The 18,952-nt window shown below is 36.0% G+C and overlaps 1 protein-coding gene across 1 annotated transcript in view; it reads right to left on the bottom strand.

The window, feature by feature from the left end:
- GBE1 (1,4-alpha-glucan branching enzyme 1) overlaps positions 1-18,952 on the bottom strand; it is a 149,437-nt gene that overhangs the window by 8,769 nt on the left and 121,716 nt on the right. The window contains exons 13-15 of the mRNA XM_061453971.1: positions 17,769-17,953; positions 16,557-16,685; positions 2,691-2,810 (exon numbers count right to left, since the gene is read on the bottom strand). Of these exons, the coding sequence (XP_061309955.1) occupies positions 2,691-2,810; positions 16,557-16,685; positions 17,769-17,953 (434 nt within the window). The remainder of the gene's footprint in view (positions 1-2,690; positions 2,811-16,556; positions 16,686-17,768; positions 17,954-18,952) is intronic.

Genomic DNA, 18,952 nt, shown 5'->3' with positions numbered 1-18,952 from the left:
AACTGCATACTACTTTGCCAATGACACCACACACTGCAATATTCCTGCTTATTAATCAGTTCAGTTGGGATATAAAGTATCAAAGTATAAATCCCACCGTTTTCATATAAATTCTAACTTTCGGTGTGGTACAGAAATATGAAAGTTACTGGGACACACATTGATCTTTAGTTCCATTTTACAGTAAAATTCAATTTGGATGCCTTAGAAAATACTGACAAAATATCTCAAATTACAAGTATTATTAAAAATGGTTATTTTTTTTCCCCTCCCACCTGGAATTTAAACTTCACATCCAACTACAACCAGTAAATAAGGTATCAACAAATGACTTGGTACATAAAGGGGCACCAGGATTTGACAGGAGTTGAAATGTGTGTGGAGCACTTAATTTACATCTTGCAAAGAGATGGTAAAATAAAAACAAAACTAAAAGGTTATAGAAGGGTTGTAAAAGCACACAGTTTTTATAAAATGGACCTCAACCTTCTCCCCCCTATTATAAGAAAACCACACACAGATGTAAACAGGAATAAAACTGTGGGGAAAAGTCTATTTTCACAATGACAAAGTGGTTAACAGCTTGTTATGAGGAAGTCTGATTATGTGGAATGTTATGTACATTTCATATATTTGTTAAATTACAAAACAGAGCAAGCAGTGAAATGGAGAAATTAGATTAAAATTATGATTTAAATTATTCATATTACAAAGGACATTTTTTCTATGGAGTTTTCAAGGTATGTCTGATGAGTTTGAAATCCGGCCCTCTACAGCATTACTAAACAAACCTGAATCATCTGTTTATCAACAAAATTTTACAGTGAAATGCCTACTTTACACTGCTTACAAAGCTCCCTCTTCATCCAGGATTCTTTGCTCCAGGAATTTCATATCTCACTTCTTCTCATTTTGCAATGTCACTTTGAATATTTGTTTTATTAGGTGATGGTTCTAAAATGAATCATGTCACATCTAATCTTCTATTTTTGTAACATATTTGTGCGCTATTTAAGCTTGACTTGAGCAGCAGAATTATTGCATGTGATTTTGTTTTGTCATAGCCCTCTCGGCACATTTTGCTGACACACTTTAAGGGAGGTGCATCTGTCATCAAAAAAATACTTGTTTGAAGTTTGTGGTGGAGGAGGAACTAAAATTTTTGTAACAAGAAACTCATATCTCATGCATCATCGAAAGAGAATAAAGTAACTGTTAAATAGTAGGAAAAGGACCATTATGTCTTTATTGTGATGGCTTCATAGGTGTCTTTTACTTGGTGTCCTTTACTAGCATTTTACTTCTATGTAGAATTTGTGGCATCTTCTGGGGTGTTGGCTGAAGGGGTCTATGAATTGGATTGCTGAAGGATATGCAAGAAAGGTAACGTGACCCATGCTGCCAGCTTTCTTTCTGACCAAACAGTGTCACTGTCATGCCACAGCCTATGCTGTAAAAGTGCATTTGCTGCTTTGCTTGTCACATGCCTTATCTTCCACATGCTCTTAGCAAACTGCATCTTCACATTTTGTCACATTTTCTTCTGTCTCGAGTGACTGGTGCAAACCATCTAAGAGTCTAAATGAAATACACATTCCATATTACAGTTAAATTGGCTTGCAAAAGTTAAACTACTGGTAGATAATTACGATGCTCTCCAATCATCAAACCAAGGTATTTGAATTGGACACAGAAAGCAAGAATTCTAGAAGCATTAATTTGCTAAATAACCTTCAGCAACGAAACCTTAGAGCCTTGGTTTCTTTGTGTGCAAATGAGCATAGATACTTAGCCACACTATGAAGTCATTGTGACACACAGGTACTTAAAAAAAAAGTCCCAAGATCCTTTACAACAAGCATGATGAAAGCACAAGAATTATGTCATGTAAGGAAACTGTTTTCAAACAAGCTAATGAGAGAAATGCCAACACCCTGAATACAACGAAACAGAGTAAGAAAGGCATACACAGATGTATTAGATATATTAGAAGGCTAAAGCACTTCTATTAAGACTGGCTGAGAGAGTTGGGCGTGTTCTGCCTGGAGAAGAGAATGCTCAGGGAAGACCTTGCAAAAGCCTTCTGATATCTAAAGGGGGCCTACACACAAGGATATACCTCCCACTTCATCTGTGCGAAAGTGCTTATCTGTTATTCATAACACTTTAGGACTGGAAATTCTTGAACCTCTTGATGTGAACAGAGAAGGTCTGACATTTTGCAAAGTTTTTCTGTAATCTGAGAAGAAAAACAGTTGGGAAATGGATGACTTGCTTTAATTCATGTTTGTGGAATTGAGCAAATAATTTTAAGAAAGCAACATGAGATTCAGTTTCTACAGAGCTTTAAATAACAAAGCAAGCATGTAGATGGAGTCTCTCAGACATGAAAATAAAGCAAATGATATTAAAAATGATAATGCAAAAGCATATCAGAAGGTTTTCATGCCTGTTGGCAAGGAACTCTCTGTGCCAGATACTTCAGGAAAGCATGCAAATTTAAATGCAATGTCAAAAGAGAAATATCAGTTAACATTATAGGCCATAATCAAAACTTAACACTGTCATCTCTACTGTATTGACACAAAGGCTAATTTCAGAAAATACCACCCTCCAAATTCTCTTAGAATAGAATCCATATTTGTCTCAGAAAAAAAAATATCCAGATGAAACAAAGAAATCTTACTTACCATAAGTGAATTAGGTCGATAATTATGAGGATATTCTTCAGAGAAGTACTCTGTACTGTGGTCCAGCCTTTGATGCCCTCCATATTCTCCATCATCAGAATCCAGAAGGATTTTATACTTAAAAAATGACTATTAAGGAACTATCCCAACTTACTGTGAAAGGGAAAATCAGTCAGAGCTGAAAACTTTTAAGAACTGCTGCAACATTATTCATGCCAGTATACTCATTAGAAAGCAAAAATAATCATTAAGAAATATCTAAGAACACTTAAGAGTGGAAAAATAAAAGAAACATATAGAAGCTGTATAGAAAATTTGGTTTTAGCATAGTGACTTCTAGTAAAGAAAGTACCTTCCAGACTCTTTTGGAATCTTCAAGGAATGGCTATTTTATATATGCATAGTATCTTATGTGATAAACTGGATTAAAATGTACCACTAAACGAGTGGGTTTGAATTGCTTTTAAGAAGTTATATAATTGTGACTGTCAAAATCAACTGATGTTTAGCAATATTTTACAGTCTGTCAGAATCTGATCAAGTATTAACGAGAAGAGGATATAACTTTAGAGCACAAAACCCCACAATTCCGTAGGGATTTTTTCGAAGAGTTTGAATTATTATAGTACAGAGGAACAACAGAAAGCTTATATTTACTAGAAGTCCTTGTAAGAGACAAACATTCTGAATGCAATTGTTAAAATGGGGTGAGCTGTTTTAACAAAGTGTAACAACAAATTGGAATAATTGTACAGATACTTAGAAGGATTTAAAGAGATTTAGCAAAAAATAAAATATAAAATAATGTTTCAAGAAGAAAATCAGAAAATGTAAGGAAATAAATGAGAAAAAGAAGAACTCATACATATTCAAAACTAAATTTCTTCTTATTTGGGACAACAACAAATAGAATATTTTAACTTTAGAATTATTTCAGAATCTTTGAATTTCTCTTTTGGACATAACTAAAGCATCCTTTTACCTCCTGTAGTACAACAGAAGACCTCAATCTCCACTCCCCACCACTCAAAACATATATATAGAGAAATAACAGTGCTCTTTAATCCACAATGTGCTTCCTTCATTTTAAACCATGCGAGAATCTTATTTTACTAGAACTTGTATTTAATAGGATTAGGGAAGAGCCAAGCAACAGTCTTTCAGGTCAGTGGTCCTTAAACTATTCTTGGGTTTGTGTTTGCTCAGCCTTTTGAAAACAGTCCTGCTAAAAACTCTAAGGATCTTAATATTAACAGAATTGTTTCTTTATTTAAGTCTTTTTACACTACTCTATCAGATGAGTTTAGGGAATTTCCCAACCATCAAGTCTTTCAATTTTAAATCTCTAGCAATAAGAAAGACTGAAGTGTATGCAACACAAAAAGTAGCCTAAACTAAAACTAACTGGAAATCTACTCAGTTTAGAAGTATATTTCAGTTTAGAAGATTGCACACGTTTTGCTAACAGAAGGCAAAGAAGAAAAATAGATGCATATGAGGAAAAAAACAAAGCTGTCAATTAGCTACCAAATCACTAATGTTAAGTAAGTAATCCCTTCCCCACAGGTATTTGCAGCAAAATGAGAGAAAGGTCCCGAACTGCCAAGTTAGCTGGTGATTACTAGAGGGCAGGTGCTCAAAGGGAGAAACAACAGATCACCATATTCTCGAGCAAAATCTTTGTCTTTGTTACCTTTGGGAACAATTACACTTTGCCAGATTTAGTCCTAATGTTTTATATGTGCACTACATCCTCCCCCATTTCATTAAGAAATTCAAATTACCATTTGTTGTCATGTACAACATACAAAACACAAACTACAACATTAGTTACTCTCTCCAGTGCCCTTTCAAACCCAGCATCAGCAATGGCTGCTGCTATTCCACTGTATATTTCATTAACATGGCAGGGGAACGTCTCCCTCAAGCATTTCACTCTTTGCTCCTGCAATCCACTCTATACATTAAATTTAATAATTTATCAGAGTTGCTGAAAGCCCTGACATCTTTAATGATTCCCCTAAAACTATTTACATCAAATGAAATTGTTATAGCTACGCTAATTTTAAAGCAATTTATCCCATTTCCTTAATCCAGGCCATAAAAGTATGTCTAGTAGTGCTCTCTAGCAATATAAAGCACTGGAAATACTAACCTGCACTCTGACTGAAATAAAAACAACCCAAAACAAACCCATTTTCTGTTCAGTCTGATGCTGTGACTAAATTTCCTAACCACTACAGTGAAGGAGAGTAGCAAAAGCAATGAACTCTTGTACAGATAGAGCTGGAAATGGAAAGGCTGTTATTATCTACCACATTAATTACTGAATTAATATCCTTTTATGATGTTTCAAAATATGTATTTTAACATAATTTTTTATTTAATCTTATGCAGGTTTAATGACACACAAAGCATCACTAACTAAATGCAAATCATAAAATAGGATAATTTGTATTTTGCTCCTCAACCCTTACTATTGATAAAAAGAATCCACTTGTGGGGGTGATGGTCCAGCTTTGCAGAAGAGCAGATAAGAACTTCTACTGACCAGATGTAAAATGATGTAAGGCATACTGAGTATTTATAAAGAAACCACCCTTTTCTGCATTGTCTGGTTTGACTCAGATGAACATCTACAACAAATCGAATACATTCAAATACTGAGTACATTGGGATTTCTGTATTCTGTATGACAGCCATATTACAGACAGTGCCTATGTGACAGGTTACTGCTGAAGTTAGAAAGTGCGGACAAAACTGAGCAAGACTGGGCATGTAGGAAGGGTAACCAAACTTACACAAAAAGATTGTACGTGGTCGTGATGATTTTACCTTCATCTTTTCATAACCTGCTTTAAGCCATTATAGTTTTGATTTTATTGTACAAAATGTTTAAGCATCCGTATTTCTGCTTCCCTGGTGCTTTCCAGGCATTCAACTAGAGCATGGGTGTGTATGTAAATATTTAGTTTTAACTTGCATGTAAGTGAGCTCTCATTTTCTTAGTGCGCTTCTCAGTATACAAAAGAACACCTAATAATGATTTCATTTTTATCCCTTTCTACTGTTTCTTGGCTAAAAGCAGAAGGATATAGTTCTGGCAATACTGATGGGACAAAGTACAGACCAAAAAGGATAAAAAATTGTGCTGAAAGAATTTCTGTTCATATACAGAAACATTCAGAAAGTGAATTTAAGCCAAAAGAAAGAAATCTGGGCAACAGAAAACATGGGAACACACTTTTAAAAAGCTTTTTGGTTCTTCAAGCAGTCTTGGGATCAGCTGGTTGTCCTGAGTCAGTCATAATGGCATTGACAGTAACACTGGCATGATTCCATGCCTAATCCAGATAGATATTATAACCGTATGACAAGATTAAATTTACTCATTCTCATTACATCTACATGGATTAAAAGATTTACTTGCAGAAGTAATGGCTAAAGGTAACCTTGGATGCTTCGTTCTGGGTGTGCAGATAAATCTCTGGGTGTTTTTTGTTTATTTGTATAAACCAAACAACTTTTCCCTAAAGCCTTTTTCAACATTTCCTAAGGGGAAATCCTCTACAGAAGCAGCTACAGTATATATGCTGTGATAGTTGCACACAGCATACAAAAGACTATCTCTTCTTAAGAAGCCTGCATCTCATTAGACACTTTCATCTATTTACTTATTATTCAAAGTATATTAGTAAAAGCTGTACAAAAACCAAGAGACATTTAACTATGGCATTTGACACACCATGTACAAATTCAGAATAATTCCCTCTCCACTCCAGCCTGAAATTCATTGGTTGGGGATTTTTGAAGACAAAGAGGCTCCAGAATTCCTTCAACAACAGCCAGTTTGCACCCTCCACATGAGATCTTATACTACATGTTACAGAAAATGAGAGCTTTTTAAACATGGAGAAATGGAGACAAAGTGAAATGTTTTGGGGAAAAAGTTGAAAAAGTTGTTTTAAAAAAGTTAAAAAGTTATCAATTCTGACCTGGCAATCTAATCCAGGAACAGGTATCACAGGAAGGCTTTCATCTTTTGATGACAAGTTATGAAATAGTAGACTAAAAGAGAACATTTTTCCCCCTCAATCATTAGCAGTGCTGTGTAATAGCAAAGTGCTGAGAATTTCTATCATTATTGAAACAAGACACTGAATTAAAACAGTTCAGGCACTATTCAAGGAAGAATTAAAACATAAACCCCCAAATGCAGAATAAAATCCCAAATTTTAAATGAACTAAAAAAAATTCTAAATCCATGTCTGCTTAAATGTTCTATATGCTTTCTTCTAGTTAAATATATACATATACACATACACACACACACACTGGTGAAAGCAGCATGTTTTCATATTTTACCTCTTGCATAAACATTAAGCAGGAATGGTGACAGCAGAACATGCAAATAAAATGATGGAGTGACCAGTCACTGCAATGTTAATGTTAAAGAACTGGCCACTGTAGTGGCCAAACCAAGGCGGACTCCACCATGCTGAGAGTTAAACAGCTTCTCAGCATAGCTCATTTATAAGCTACATGTACAGTAATGGCTTTAAGATAAAAACCTCTAAATAAAGTCTTTCATGTGTGGATGTATTTTGTCAAATCCAACCCTCAAAGTCCTGGAAAATATTTTTGCCCATCCTAGATGAAAATCAAAGGCCAGCTTTCAAGTATTATACCAGTATTTCTCTTTAGTCCTGTTTTAGCAATTAGCACTCAAACAGCCTACATCTGAAAGATCTTCAGTACTGTAATAAATGGATTCTCAGAGGTTAAGCTGAATAAACTGGCAAAGCAATGTAGAATAACTCACACCAGAATTTACCAGCTGAATATACAAGTCCTTCCAACTTTGCTCATTAAAAAAGTCACTCGAAGTCAATAATTTAGAAGACTACAAATTACGAAGGAGCAATCCTTAGGAAGTGTGGATTAGAAACCTATCATTAACGCACCAAGATTTCCTTGTACTACTTTGATTTGGAAAATTAAACACAAAAATAGCATCTCCTGAGGTTTTTTTTGTACTTCAGCAATTTAAAATTGGAAACTACACAAGGCAAAATATGAAGTTCAGATGTAGGCTTCACATTTTAATTGAAGGTTTCATAGTTATCAATCACCATCAGAAATGCAAGTGTCCTTAAGTACACCAGTGGAATAAATATTATCTGAAATTACATATTTTTTCTTTACTTAGGCACATTTTTCTCTTTTTTCAGGTACAACCAGACATTCAGATATATAAGATATGCTAATTTTCCCTAGGTGAATCTGTCTCAGGATACAGACTAGAAACCCTCCCTGGTTTCACTTCAGAGAACTTACTATATTTACTAAGTAGGGCTCTGTGTGTATCTGTTTGCTCATCTTAAAAATGCAGCCTAGCGTTATTTTAAGGAAAAAAAAACTTAATTCAATTCAGGGTAGTTCACAGAATGAGTTAATTCACCACCTCTTTCTTCAAAACTGAATCTGACTGCATACAGAATCAGAGATACAATATATTAAAAAGTGCACTGCTTTAAAAGTACAATTTTATTGTCCATAAGTGAATCACCCCTTGTATGCTTAGACGTACAGATTCAACTGGGAGTGAAGAGTCAGTCATAGAACTGAGGCTTACTTTTAGTGGTACAGCTGCCAGACAGACAGAAAACACAGACTGAACTTCTCACTACTTCATGTATTCACTGGATTCTCAGGTTCAGTGTGAGAGACAAGGGAAATCAGAGGGTGATTCTACCTTAATATTTATGATGGGCTCGAGAGTGCACTCTCCTTGCATTCTTCTTGACAGAGCAATACTCCTCCTCATCAACCCTTACCATGTCTTGGTTCACAGTTCTGAGCAGATTTTTTTTTGTGGATGTGAAAGGGTTTTGTTGTTTTGTGGTGTTTTTTTTTTTTGGGGGGGGGGGATGTGGGGGTGTTGTGGGTTTGCTTTGTTTGGTTTTTAAACATTTACTCATCTTTAATAACTTTTTAAATAGAAACAACATAAAAAGCTGCTAGTTAGAAAAGCCACTGCTAAAAACTTGCTAGTCAATGAAAGAAGAGAGCTCACCTAGGCAAGTAAGGTGACTTTCACTTACCATGGCAGTCTACCCACAGAAGAATAGGGCACAGTATCATAAGCAAGTCTGAAGGACAAAAGACAAGGATCACAAGTCGTAGCATGGGATCATAGGGGTGGAAACAACAATAGCTCAGGCTGGGAGACCTCTGTATGTCATCTACAGGGTCAGACCACACTGCTCAGAGCTTTACTCAGTAGGTTCTTAAAAACTGAAAAAGATGGAGCCTGCACAAGCTTTCTGGGCAACCTGTTCCAACACTTACGTGATGTCAGCACCGAGGACAACTTTCTCTTTAGGAAAGGCAAGATCTCTGCTATTAGACCTGTAGGAAAATAGCACCAAACCTGCAATAATCCCCATGCCCAATGGATACTCCAATTCAGATTTTAGATTGGATTTACTGGCACCATGATCTACATTTTCCCAACAGCAAAAGACACCTGGCAGAGAATGCTATTCATTGCCTGGTGTAGCTGTTGGAAAAAGTGCCCAGATGGAGAAGTCACCAGGATGACAATCAAGATGACAAAAAACTTTCATGTACAAAGGCACGAGCTGGTTTCAGAAGTCAAAGACAACAGTAATGAGCCAGTGCCAAAGGAATATATTCACCCTACAAAAAGCAAGAACAGGTAAGCTGTCCTGGCAGCATTTTTTGTTGCCAAAACACTACCTGTAAAATAAGAGATCTTTGCAACAATCGAAGACAAGGAACAAATTGAGAAAAAGGAAAGTCAGGCACACAAACAGCTGCGGAATTGACAAACATTATTCTCAAGATAGATCAAAAAAGAAAGGATTCCAAAGAAAACCAAATTCTTGAAGACACAGATTTTGTAAAAAGCTATGGGCACAAGCATGATTTATGAACTATTAAGATGCAGAGAACAAGAAATACAGCCACAGATCAATAGGACTAATTGATGAACTTTTCATTCACTTCATATCCTAGAAAGAAGCCTAAATAAAGTGGAAACCAGATTTTCAAGTTGGGCATAAAAGAATACCGAGACAATGATACAGAAGCTAAAGGGACAAAGTATATGCTATTAAGACACATTAAGGAAAACAGGAACTCAGTCATTAAATGCACCATACATGCAGGGAAGATGAAGGAAAGTACAGCTGCAAGGAGGACATAAAAAGAGTTTGAGGTGGTCAGGCCCTTTTGTTCTCAGCAGTTCTTTAATTTCACTGAAAGAAATAAATTAAATTAAAGGAGTACCTCTCTTCTCCCTCTCCACACACTCCTTATTTTGGAGAAGACTAAGGGGTCAACCTACAATTAAGAACAAGCATATTGGAAATCCTCTGGATGATGACCTTTAGCTCTGGATACTTAGATGATAGTTAAAGCCATTGAGTACTTAAATCACGGCACAGTATTGAGGAGAAGGGAAGGTACTGCACCTTTTTGCTTCAACCAAATATAGGTGCTTTTTGCTTAAACAAAATGTAAGTTTAGAGATAAGTAAATCCATATCGGTTGGTAATCATGAACATGAAACGCTGGTTTAGTTTCATGCCAAGACAACAAGCCTGGTTAAAAAAAACGGGGTGGATATATACAGATAGCTTATTTTAATGACACTTCTAACACTGCAGAAAAACTGTTTAACAAAAATTGGCACGGGATTTTATGGAAGAGGAAAGACTTAAATCTTTAAGCCCCTTTTCCTGTTTTCTCTCACTCCTTTCAGGCACGCTCCTTTTGAACAGAGGAAAGAAGTTTTCCATGTTGAATTTTTACTGCAGACAAGCCTTGGAATCAACCACAACCCCACAGAAGGGCCTAGGCAGTATTAAAAAAAAAACAAACCCAGACACAAAAATGGAAACTTATGGTTTCCCTGTTAACATTCGAACTTTTATCTCCAATCAGAGAACTAGAGACAGCTGACCTACATGACGATTATTCATCTGTCTCAAAACTGAAGCAGAAATAATATGTTAGGTAAGCTGCCTATTTCTCACGAAGAGGCTTCTGAAAGAGCATAATTTATGAAGTAAAATTCCAGCATGAGCATAGAGATGTTTTCCTTTCTCCCTCACATAGTGGCACAGAAATTACGCAATGGCATTTGCTACTCCAGACCCAGTGCTGGAAAGCTGTGTCTTTTCCTATACAGATCAAAGATGCATTCCCATGTAAGCATGCTATATTTCGTATTCACACCTATTAACCTTAACATACCAACTACCTTGGCAGAACTTAGCATTTGGCTGATCCTAAATTAAGTCCTTTGTCTCCATATGCCAGATACCTCCTGAATTCTAACAGTCAGGGACACTTACATAACTGCACTTCAAAGCAGCCTGCAAAGCAGTGTCTTTGCCTTCAGCAGTCACATACCACTGACTCATTCAAACAACCTTATTTGCTCATTAGAAGCTCTAGGTGCAGGTTGCAAATGTCAGAGAGCCTGAATTAATTTTTTTTTTTTAATATATACTTTTTACAGCATTTTGATGACAATACTTGTGATACCTCAGGTCTTACCCAGCTGTTCGCTTATTGACAACTCTGACTTCAAGCATCACCTTACATTCATAAATGTACAACTGTGGTATTCATTCACTCTAGCATTACAATGCTTTGCTATGTTATGCTATGTAAAAATGGCAGTATTTGTTACAAAGTAACCGTCCCGTCCCCGTCCCCCCCCGACATTTTTTTCCTGCTTGCACTTTAGCAGTGTATGACAATGTGAAATGTCAAGACAGAAACAGAGAAAAGACAGCAGAGATTCATGCTGCTCAACAACATTTACGGACTTCCATGCTCACATAAAAAAATAAGGTCTCAGTCCTTGAATACTTCACATTAGGGTACATGATCTTAGAAGAACAAGATGTAGAATGGAGTAACCAAATGTCAATGAAACTAAGAGGGAAGACTGTAAGAAGTCTGAAAGACTCTTTACGTACTTTTTTATACATACTTTTGTAAGACTGAGAGAAAAACTCACTCCAACCTGGCTGCGATTCGTCATATAACTACTGACTGGCTGGCTGTTCAGAAAAAGACCTTCCAAATCAAGTGGGATCAGACGGACTGTAATGTTTAGTGACTACCACTTCTCTTATTAAAGTGCAGTTAGATCTGCTACACCAAAAGCCTAGAAATAAAGAACAACTGAAAGAAGAACATTTTCAATGAGATCATAATAGAGGACTGCCTACAAAAACAGCCTAGAGAGGCAAGAAGTTCTGTAGCTTAGCATACCTGATAACATATCCAAGAAGTTATATACGACCTTTATGATATATATATTGCTACAATATACTGATAGGCCAAAGCCATCCACTTAATAAAGGCAAATTTAATGACAAGTTTTACACACATTAATTTGACTAACTCAAACCACTAAATAAACAAAGCGAGGTAGTAAAATGATCATCCCATTTCGCACAGTTCCCGACATCGTTCAGATTAAATTCTTTTGTATTAAAAATTTTATCATCATAGCAATTTGCTCTTCAGGCTTATACAGTAACAGCCTATGAGTATCTAATGAAAAATGCACCAAATTTCTTAAAAATCTCAAGAGTAACAGTAAGCTTTTGTTTTTAAGTACTTCTGCGTCATGTTTAAGTTCAAAAAGGATTGTAAAAAATTCTTTTTAAAGTGGAGAAGTTGTTCTGAAGATTAATGTCACATGACCATATTTCGCAGTTATAGGACACTTTTTTAAAATCTCAGGTTAAAAGGTTCCATTATGAAATTATACATAAAATTCATGACTCTAATTCAGGACAACAATTAGAACAAAAACTAGACAACAGTAAAACAGTCCAATGGATTAAAAAAAAAAACAAACACACAAAAACTGCTCGCAGGGAGTTAGGATGCTGAAAGCAAGAAGGAGAGCAACAGTGGTTCTTAATTTTAGGATATGCTTCATTTAAAATGATATTACAACTAGTTCGTCATTGTTTCAATGACTGACTACTCCAGAAGACTGAGCTGCAGTATGAAAACTGAAGAGATTTTTTTGTTTGCTTGCCTGATGCAAAGTACTGTTCAAATCAGCTATTCTTGATTAGCAGCTTTGAAATCTCAGCCAAGAAAGACTACATGTCTAAAAGAACTGAATGCAGAAAACCCATAAATTTCCTAGTTAGGTGAAGTACAAAGTGGACTTCCTATGGACTTGCTTGGCTGATAACATACTTCAAACCCTCAACTTTCAGTTCTAAAAATAAAACCAAATCCTTCTAGAATTGAAGTACCAAAACAAGCCTCATCTCCTTCATGCTCTAAAAATCATGCCAGCCTTTTCTTTTTCACTCTCATTTCTACCAGTCTTAGAAAGATTACAGAAATAGTGCGAGTTAGCCCCTGTTTACTGCTAACAGCTTACCAACACTACAGAAAATAGCAGATCTAAATCTGAACAGCACTGTCACACACATGCTATCTTTTGCCTTTTAATCTTGCAACCACAGGAGATATGAATAGCATAGAGAATTTTTTAGGGTGTGCTGCTACAAAGAGAATCACAAATATACACATGGACCTGTGAGAAAAGCAATTTTAGTTAGTCTCTTTCACCACATGCTGCAGTAATTCAAATGTGCTGTCACTTAAATCCAGGCATACAATTCATTACCACTACTCAGCTGAGGATGCTTAAGAAACTGCTGTAATGACTCTGCTTTTGAGCTCAGTTTCAGAGAAGTGTTTCAGTGACTACCTGCATCTTCTGCAGTCTAATGCCAAAGCATTAGGTGTATCTAGTTTAGTTATGATGAATTTTCCTGAAAATAGTTGATTATGATGATAAACATGTAAGCACATCACATACCAGCTGTTACTAAGATTTCAGCAGTTCTCTACTACACTTGGTAGTTCCACAGCTCTGGGATATTCCTTGGGTTAGAAGAAACTTCTACACAGAGGAATGGGGTAATGGAGAGCTTCTGTCTTTGTTATCAATGAAAAGATACTGAGAAAACAACTGGTAGAAACAGTACTGCTTAGCTTTCTCCTAGACAGAATAGAAATGAAAAGTTCAGGTATGTTCAAGGTGTTTATGGCCAACTTACTGTCCAAGGACTTTACTAACAACAGGTACTAAACAGAAGAGAGATATTCATGGTTTAGGCATCAGGGTACACTGTCTTACTTGACGTTCTTCCCAATTCTTCATGTTCATCCAAGGTCATCACATGGATGAGCACATAGTGACCTTTTCCATTTATGTAATAAATAAGCTTCTCAGATAAAGAGAGATCTTAATTAATATAAATGAGACTTTTTTAAAGCTAAAGAGAAATGCAAATAAAGATGCTTAAGAACCAAATCAAAGAGTTTTGAGCCAAGTTAAACATGCCTTTCCCTTTTCACTCCTGTATTTTCTCCTCTTTATGTGCAACATCTTAAGAAGTATAATTTTCATTTCAACAATCAACTGCAACTTCCTAAATTTTCAGTGAAGTCTGATTAAGACACTTCAAATCTGCTTTTGTAATCTAAAACTATAAATTTGGGGCAGTTAAAGTCTCTGTTCAAACATGCCCAATTCTATGAACCAGAACTTACAATATGTCTGCCTCAGTATGTATATTATTCAGAATGATTTATATCTTCAGAATCTGAAACACTGGAAAGAAGAAAAGGTTTCTACCTTCAAGCTTAAATATCCAAGGTTCAATGAGGCTGAGAGCCAGTTGGGAACACTTCCCTCACAGAGGGTTTTCCAGAATTTCCCCTGCTTCATGCACCAAACGGCCACACAATAAATGAACATGGGAAGGCTGTTGAAACGGTGATATATGGCAAGATTCTACATTTGTGACTCCCGAGTGAGAACTAAATTAAGAAAATTACTCCTCTCAGAGTTGCGAACTCTTCCTCAGAGCTGCAAACAGCACAATACGGTAAAAGGGGACAGACACTTCCTTAACAACATGAACAGGGTTCTCAGCAGAAGTGAAGGTGTGCTACATTATCACAGAAAACAGCAGCAGCATCTAGAGCCCTCCACTCCCACCAAAAGCAGTGGAACATGTCACACACTGAGGACAAAGAACCACAAAAGCTGTCCAGTGAATTAGCAGCAGATCAACTTACTGAAACCCAACTAAGCCTTGATTTACAAAGTAAAACTAGTGAAAAGCAGATTTTGCAGTTTGCTGCAGAAGAGCTACTACAGAGCAGCTTCAGCTGAAACAGGAGCAGTGTGCTCAGGATTCTACACAAATAGTAAATGCCTAATGTACGAGGCGAAAGGACATTCTGGTGGAGTAAAATAGATACAGGCAGTGTTTCTGAAATGACTGAAAGATTTGGAGCCCTGACATTTCAACTGCTTATATTAAATATTTTGTCAACAAAATCATCATAAAAATATTTCCACGAGCATAAAGAAAGCCCAAAGAGTTTCAGAAGTCCTGAGTACAGATTATTCTCACCTCTAGCTGCAAGTACCAAGGAGTAGAATTTTTTTAACAATACGTGTGGAGTACTTACCCAGAAAAACAATGCTTAGGTATTCAATTAGTTTAGCACAAACCAGAAAATGAAGCTAGAAAAACTGCCTCATATTAATCGTAGATAAATACAAGCCTAATAAAGCTGTGCTGTCGAAAAGAGAAAATGAGACAAAAGTTCTTAAGAGTGAAATTCTGAGGTTTTTTTTACAAAAAATATTTCTTAAACATTTCTGAACATCTTTGAAAAAGAAAGGCAGAAACTGAACAACAAAAAGTGGATTGTATTTAAGTGTATTTGTATAAGCATCGGAGCAAAAAAGTCACACTAGTTAACGTTACATGCTGTAGTCCTTAACACTGAACTTCCATCTTTTCCATCTGCAGAATGCAAAGAATTTCAAAGACAGCTTCCATTTAGAAAGGTGAATACTCAAAGGCTATGGCAGCGAAGTGTTGGTATATCTCACACCACCAGATTAAAGTTTTCCTACTCCAATTTACTGCCCATTCTACTTTTTCCATGAGTTCCAGTAGCAGCACACAGCAGAAGGCACTGAAGAAGGTGGGCTTGACCTGCTGTTTCCAAATCAGAATCCATTCCCGAGACCCTGTAGGTTGATTCAGCAGTCCTCAGGAGATACAGCAATACACTGAACTGAAGCAATTGAGATATGCCAATATATCCCTGAAATTGCTCATAAATAAAAAGAGTAGATCAAAACCGGAACTGCACTGCTTTAAACTGCCACAAGTTTGTCAAAGGACTGGAAATAGACTGAATTGGGGCAAATTAAATTCCTCTGGCAAGTTAGCATTAATGTTTTGCATCTCGCTCAAAGCTAAGAACTTGGACAAAAATGCAAACCCAGTCCATCATTCAAGGCTAAACACTTACTCCTCATCTGAGGTAAGAACACATTCTCTGTCCACACAATTATAAAACAGAAATTGTACAGCCTAATGTGAATGCATTTTCCTGTGTGACTGCATGCACAGCCTTATCCTACTGTGGTCACTTTCTGTACTTTATTTAAGAGCTAAGAGATACTTACTTTTTCATGCCTCAACATAATTCCAGAAAAACAAGGCATCAGAAGGGAACCTGTAGTCCTTAAATTGAAATTTTTACTTTTGGTTTCTACAAAATGATCTCTTCTGAAGAGGGCAAATCTCTACATTTTCTTTTGCTGTACACTAAGAAAGCAAGATTACACTGATGACATAAGCGGTTTCTCAACTTTAACGACAGTTTGCATTCATATTAGAAAATAGAAATAAAATTAGTGTTCAACTTCTAGAGCTTTTCTGTACAAGCAAAACAATAAGGAAAAGGATATTTTCCTGGATCTGCAATACCCACTCTGTAGTCCACGTAACTTTGATAGGGATGGAAGTTGAAAACAAATAGGAGACCAGCTCTCTCAAATGCTATGACTTTGTTGGCTTCATGTTTTTCACTCACATAGGCCTAGGAAAGAAAAATAAAAATAAAAATCAACTTTATAAAATAGTTAATTTCTAACTGAATTAATAAGGAAAAAAAACACCACCACTATTTCTATACTTCAAGTAAAACAAAGATTCAAGCAACATAAAGGCATTAACACGCAAACTGAAATTGTTTACCTATGTTATGTCACATAATATTTTTGATTACTAAACTATAGCTTACTTGTTACAAGGTAATGTAAAATTAAAGAGGAAGAAGCATGTTCAGTATAGAGCACATGAAAAATTCCTGCTCAATATTTGTATGGTGGCCTTTTCATCAAACTTGAGCAAAAAATGGATTCCTTTTATCATATCGAATCTTCCGATATACTTGTTATGGGGATCTGCACTACATCTACTGTTAGTAATGTAGAAAATGAAGCACTGGGTATGAGGGCTTTGTTTGGTTTTTAAATCTGTGTGAGAGATGCCTTTGATAAGCCACATTAAACTGCTGCACATACCACCTTTGTTCTATTCACAAAAGCCATTAATAAATAACTAGACATCAATTTAAAAGGTTCTTGCAAGTGAATTATGACTAGTATGAAATAATTAAACTGAGAAATTGTAATAATTGAGCTGCTTTTATAAAAAGTACAGTGCAGCATTTGGGCAAAAAAGGGAAACACAAAAGTGACAGTTTGAAGACCAAGAGAGTGTAAGTTACACTGTACTGAAAGTGCTTTCTCAGTAACCGAGTATTTATTTATATGAAGTAAATAGTCAGAACAATTTATGCTTTATCAAAGCAATCCCTGGATTGGATTACAGACAAATTTATAGTCTGTTTTATCCGATCCTCAGTTACTAAATAAAAACAGCAAAAATAATAGGAAAAGAGCTTTCTATGAAGCTAAAAGGAGACTTGCTTCAGATTTCTATTATCTGTGGAAGATATTTCAGTTACATGTTTTGACAACTTGAAATATATGGTTGGGCATTACATAGTGCATAATAAAGTGCTGTATAAAATTTCTGCATGCAAATTTGGTATTGTTATTCTGAACATGTAGGTAGCTGGTGACTAAAAACTTACCATTTAGTATTTATAGCTTACCGGGGGAGATGCAAGCCATCCAAACCTTTCCTCCAATTTATTCATATCTCTATCAAATGCATTTAGGAATCTATAGCGAAGAAGATGATCCTCAGTAAGATTAAACTGTCTTCTGGCATAGTGGTAGCTCTCATTGTTCCCTATTCTGGGGAAGTCAAGCCATTCTGGATGTCCAAATTCATTACCTGTAGTTAAAAATATACAGGATCCATAAATTCACATGCTAAAAGTACACTAAAACTGCAAAATTAAAATACATAAAATACATTTTCTTTCTGCAAGTTTTAAATTCCAGAGAATAATTCTGGATATATAAATTGGTCATTTTTTCATTAAAATATCTCTCTAAACTTTCATGCTTGCTAACAGGTTTGTTCGGCCAATAAAACTACCACAGTAAAATATTCGTGGACTGCAGGGGAAGTATAAAAGTGGTAAATGAATTAGAACCTCTATGCTACCATGCCATACCAAAAATATTTTCATTCCCACCCATTAATAACAGCAGCAGAAACTGAGTCACCCAAGGTACACATTTTAGAGTCATTAAAAAACCTAAAACCATCACTTTATCAGTAGATACCCAGTGGTTTTGAGCATTTAACAGAACCAGAGTTACCACTCACAGAGAAATTTCTCGTTTTATCAATTAAACTTCAAACAATCAAAAGACCAGTTGGCTGAACTTCAATCACTTTTTATGCTGGCTATAAGTGCCATTGTCATTGTTTCCAAAGGCATAAAAATAACTATTCAAAAGGATTACTTGAATTTCAGTTCTTCACTTCTGAGAAAAATTCAAAAAGGCATCTTAGTCCAAGTAGCAGGCTAGATCACAGAGAGTAAAGTAGGATGGTTAATGATGATGCATTCAGTAACTGATACTGAAAACAAGTGACTTAAAGGGTGCGACAACCCAGGGATCTAACAGTATATGTCAATTTAGCGACCTTGCAAGGGGAGCTCCTTTCCCAGACATAATACTCAGTGGCATAAGCATCAGGGACACATTTCAGGCTGGGATGAAGCATGTTTTGAGCACAGGGTTCCTCTGCGTGGCCAGAGGTTCATGCTCCTTTGCTTGCCTGTAGATGCCATTGTATTGCAATGTGGTTTTTATATAACTGTAATGCTTCACAAGTTTGCCAGTCTCATACTAGCCCACACAACTACTGAATACACAT

This window comes from Pezoporus flaviventris, unplaced genomic scaffold (genome assembly GCF_033815535.1).
Source record: "Pezoporus flaviventris isolate CSIRO_AGI_PZ_B2104156 unplaced genomic scaffold, CSIRO_AGI_Pfla_v1 ptg000015l, whole genome shotgun sequence".
NCBI classification, from domain to species: domain Eukaryota; kingdom Metazoa; phylum Chordata; class Aves; order Psittaciformes; family Psittacidae; genus Pezoporus; species Pezoporus flaviventris.
The sequence above is the reverse complement of the archived record's forward strand: the minus strand, read 5'-3'. Positions and strand labels throughout refer to the sequence as shown.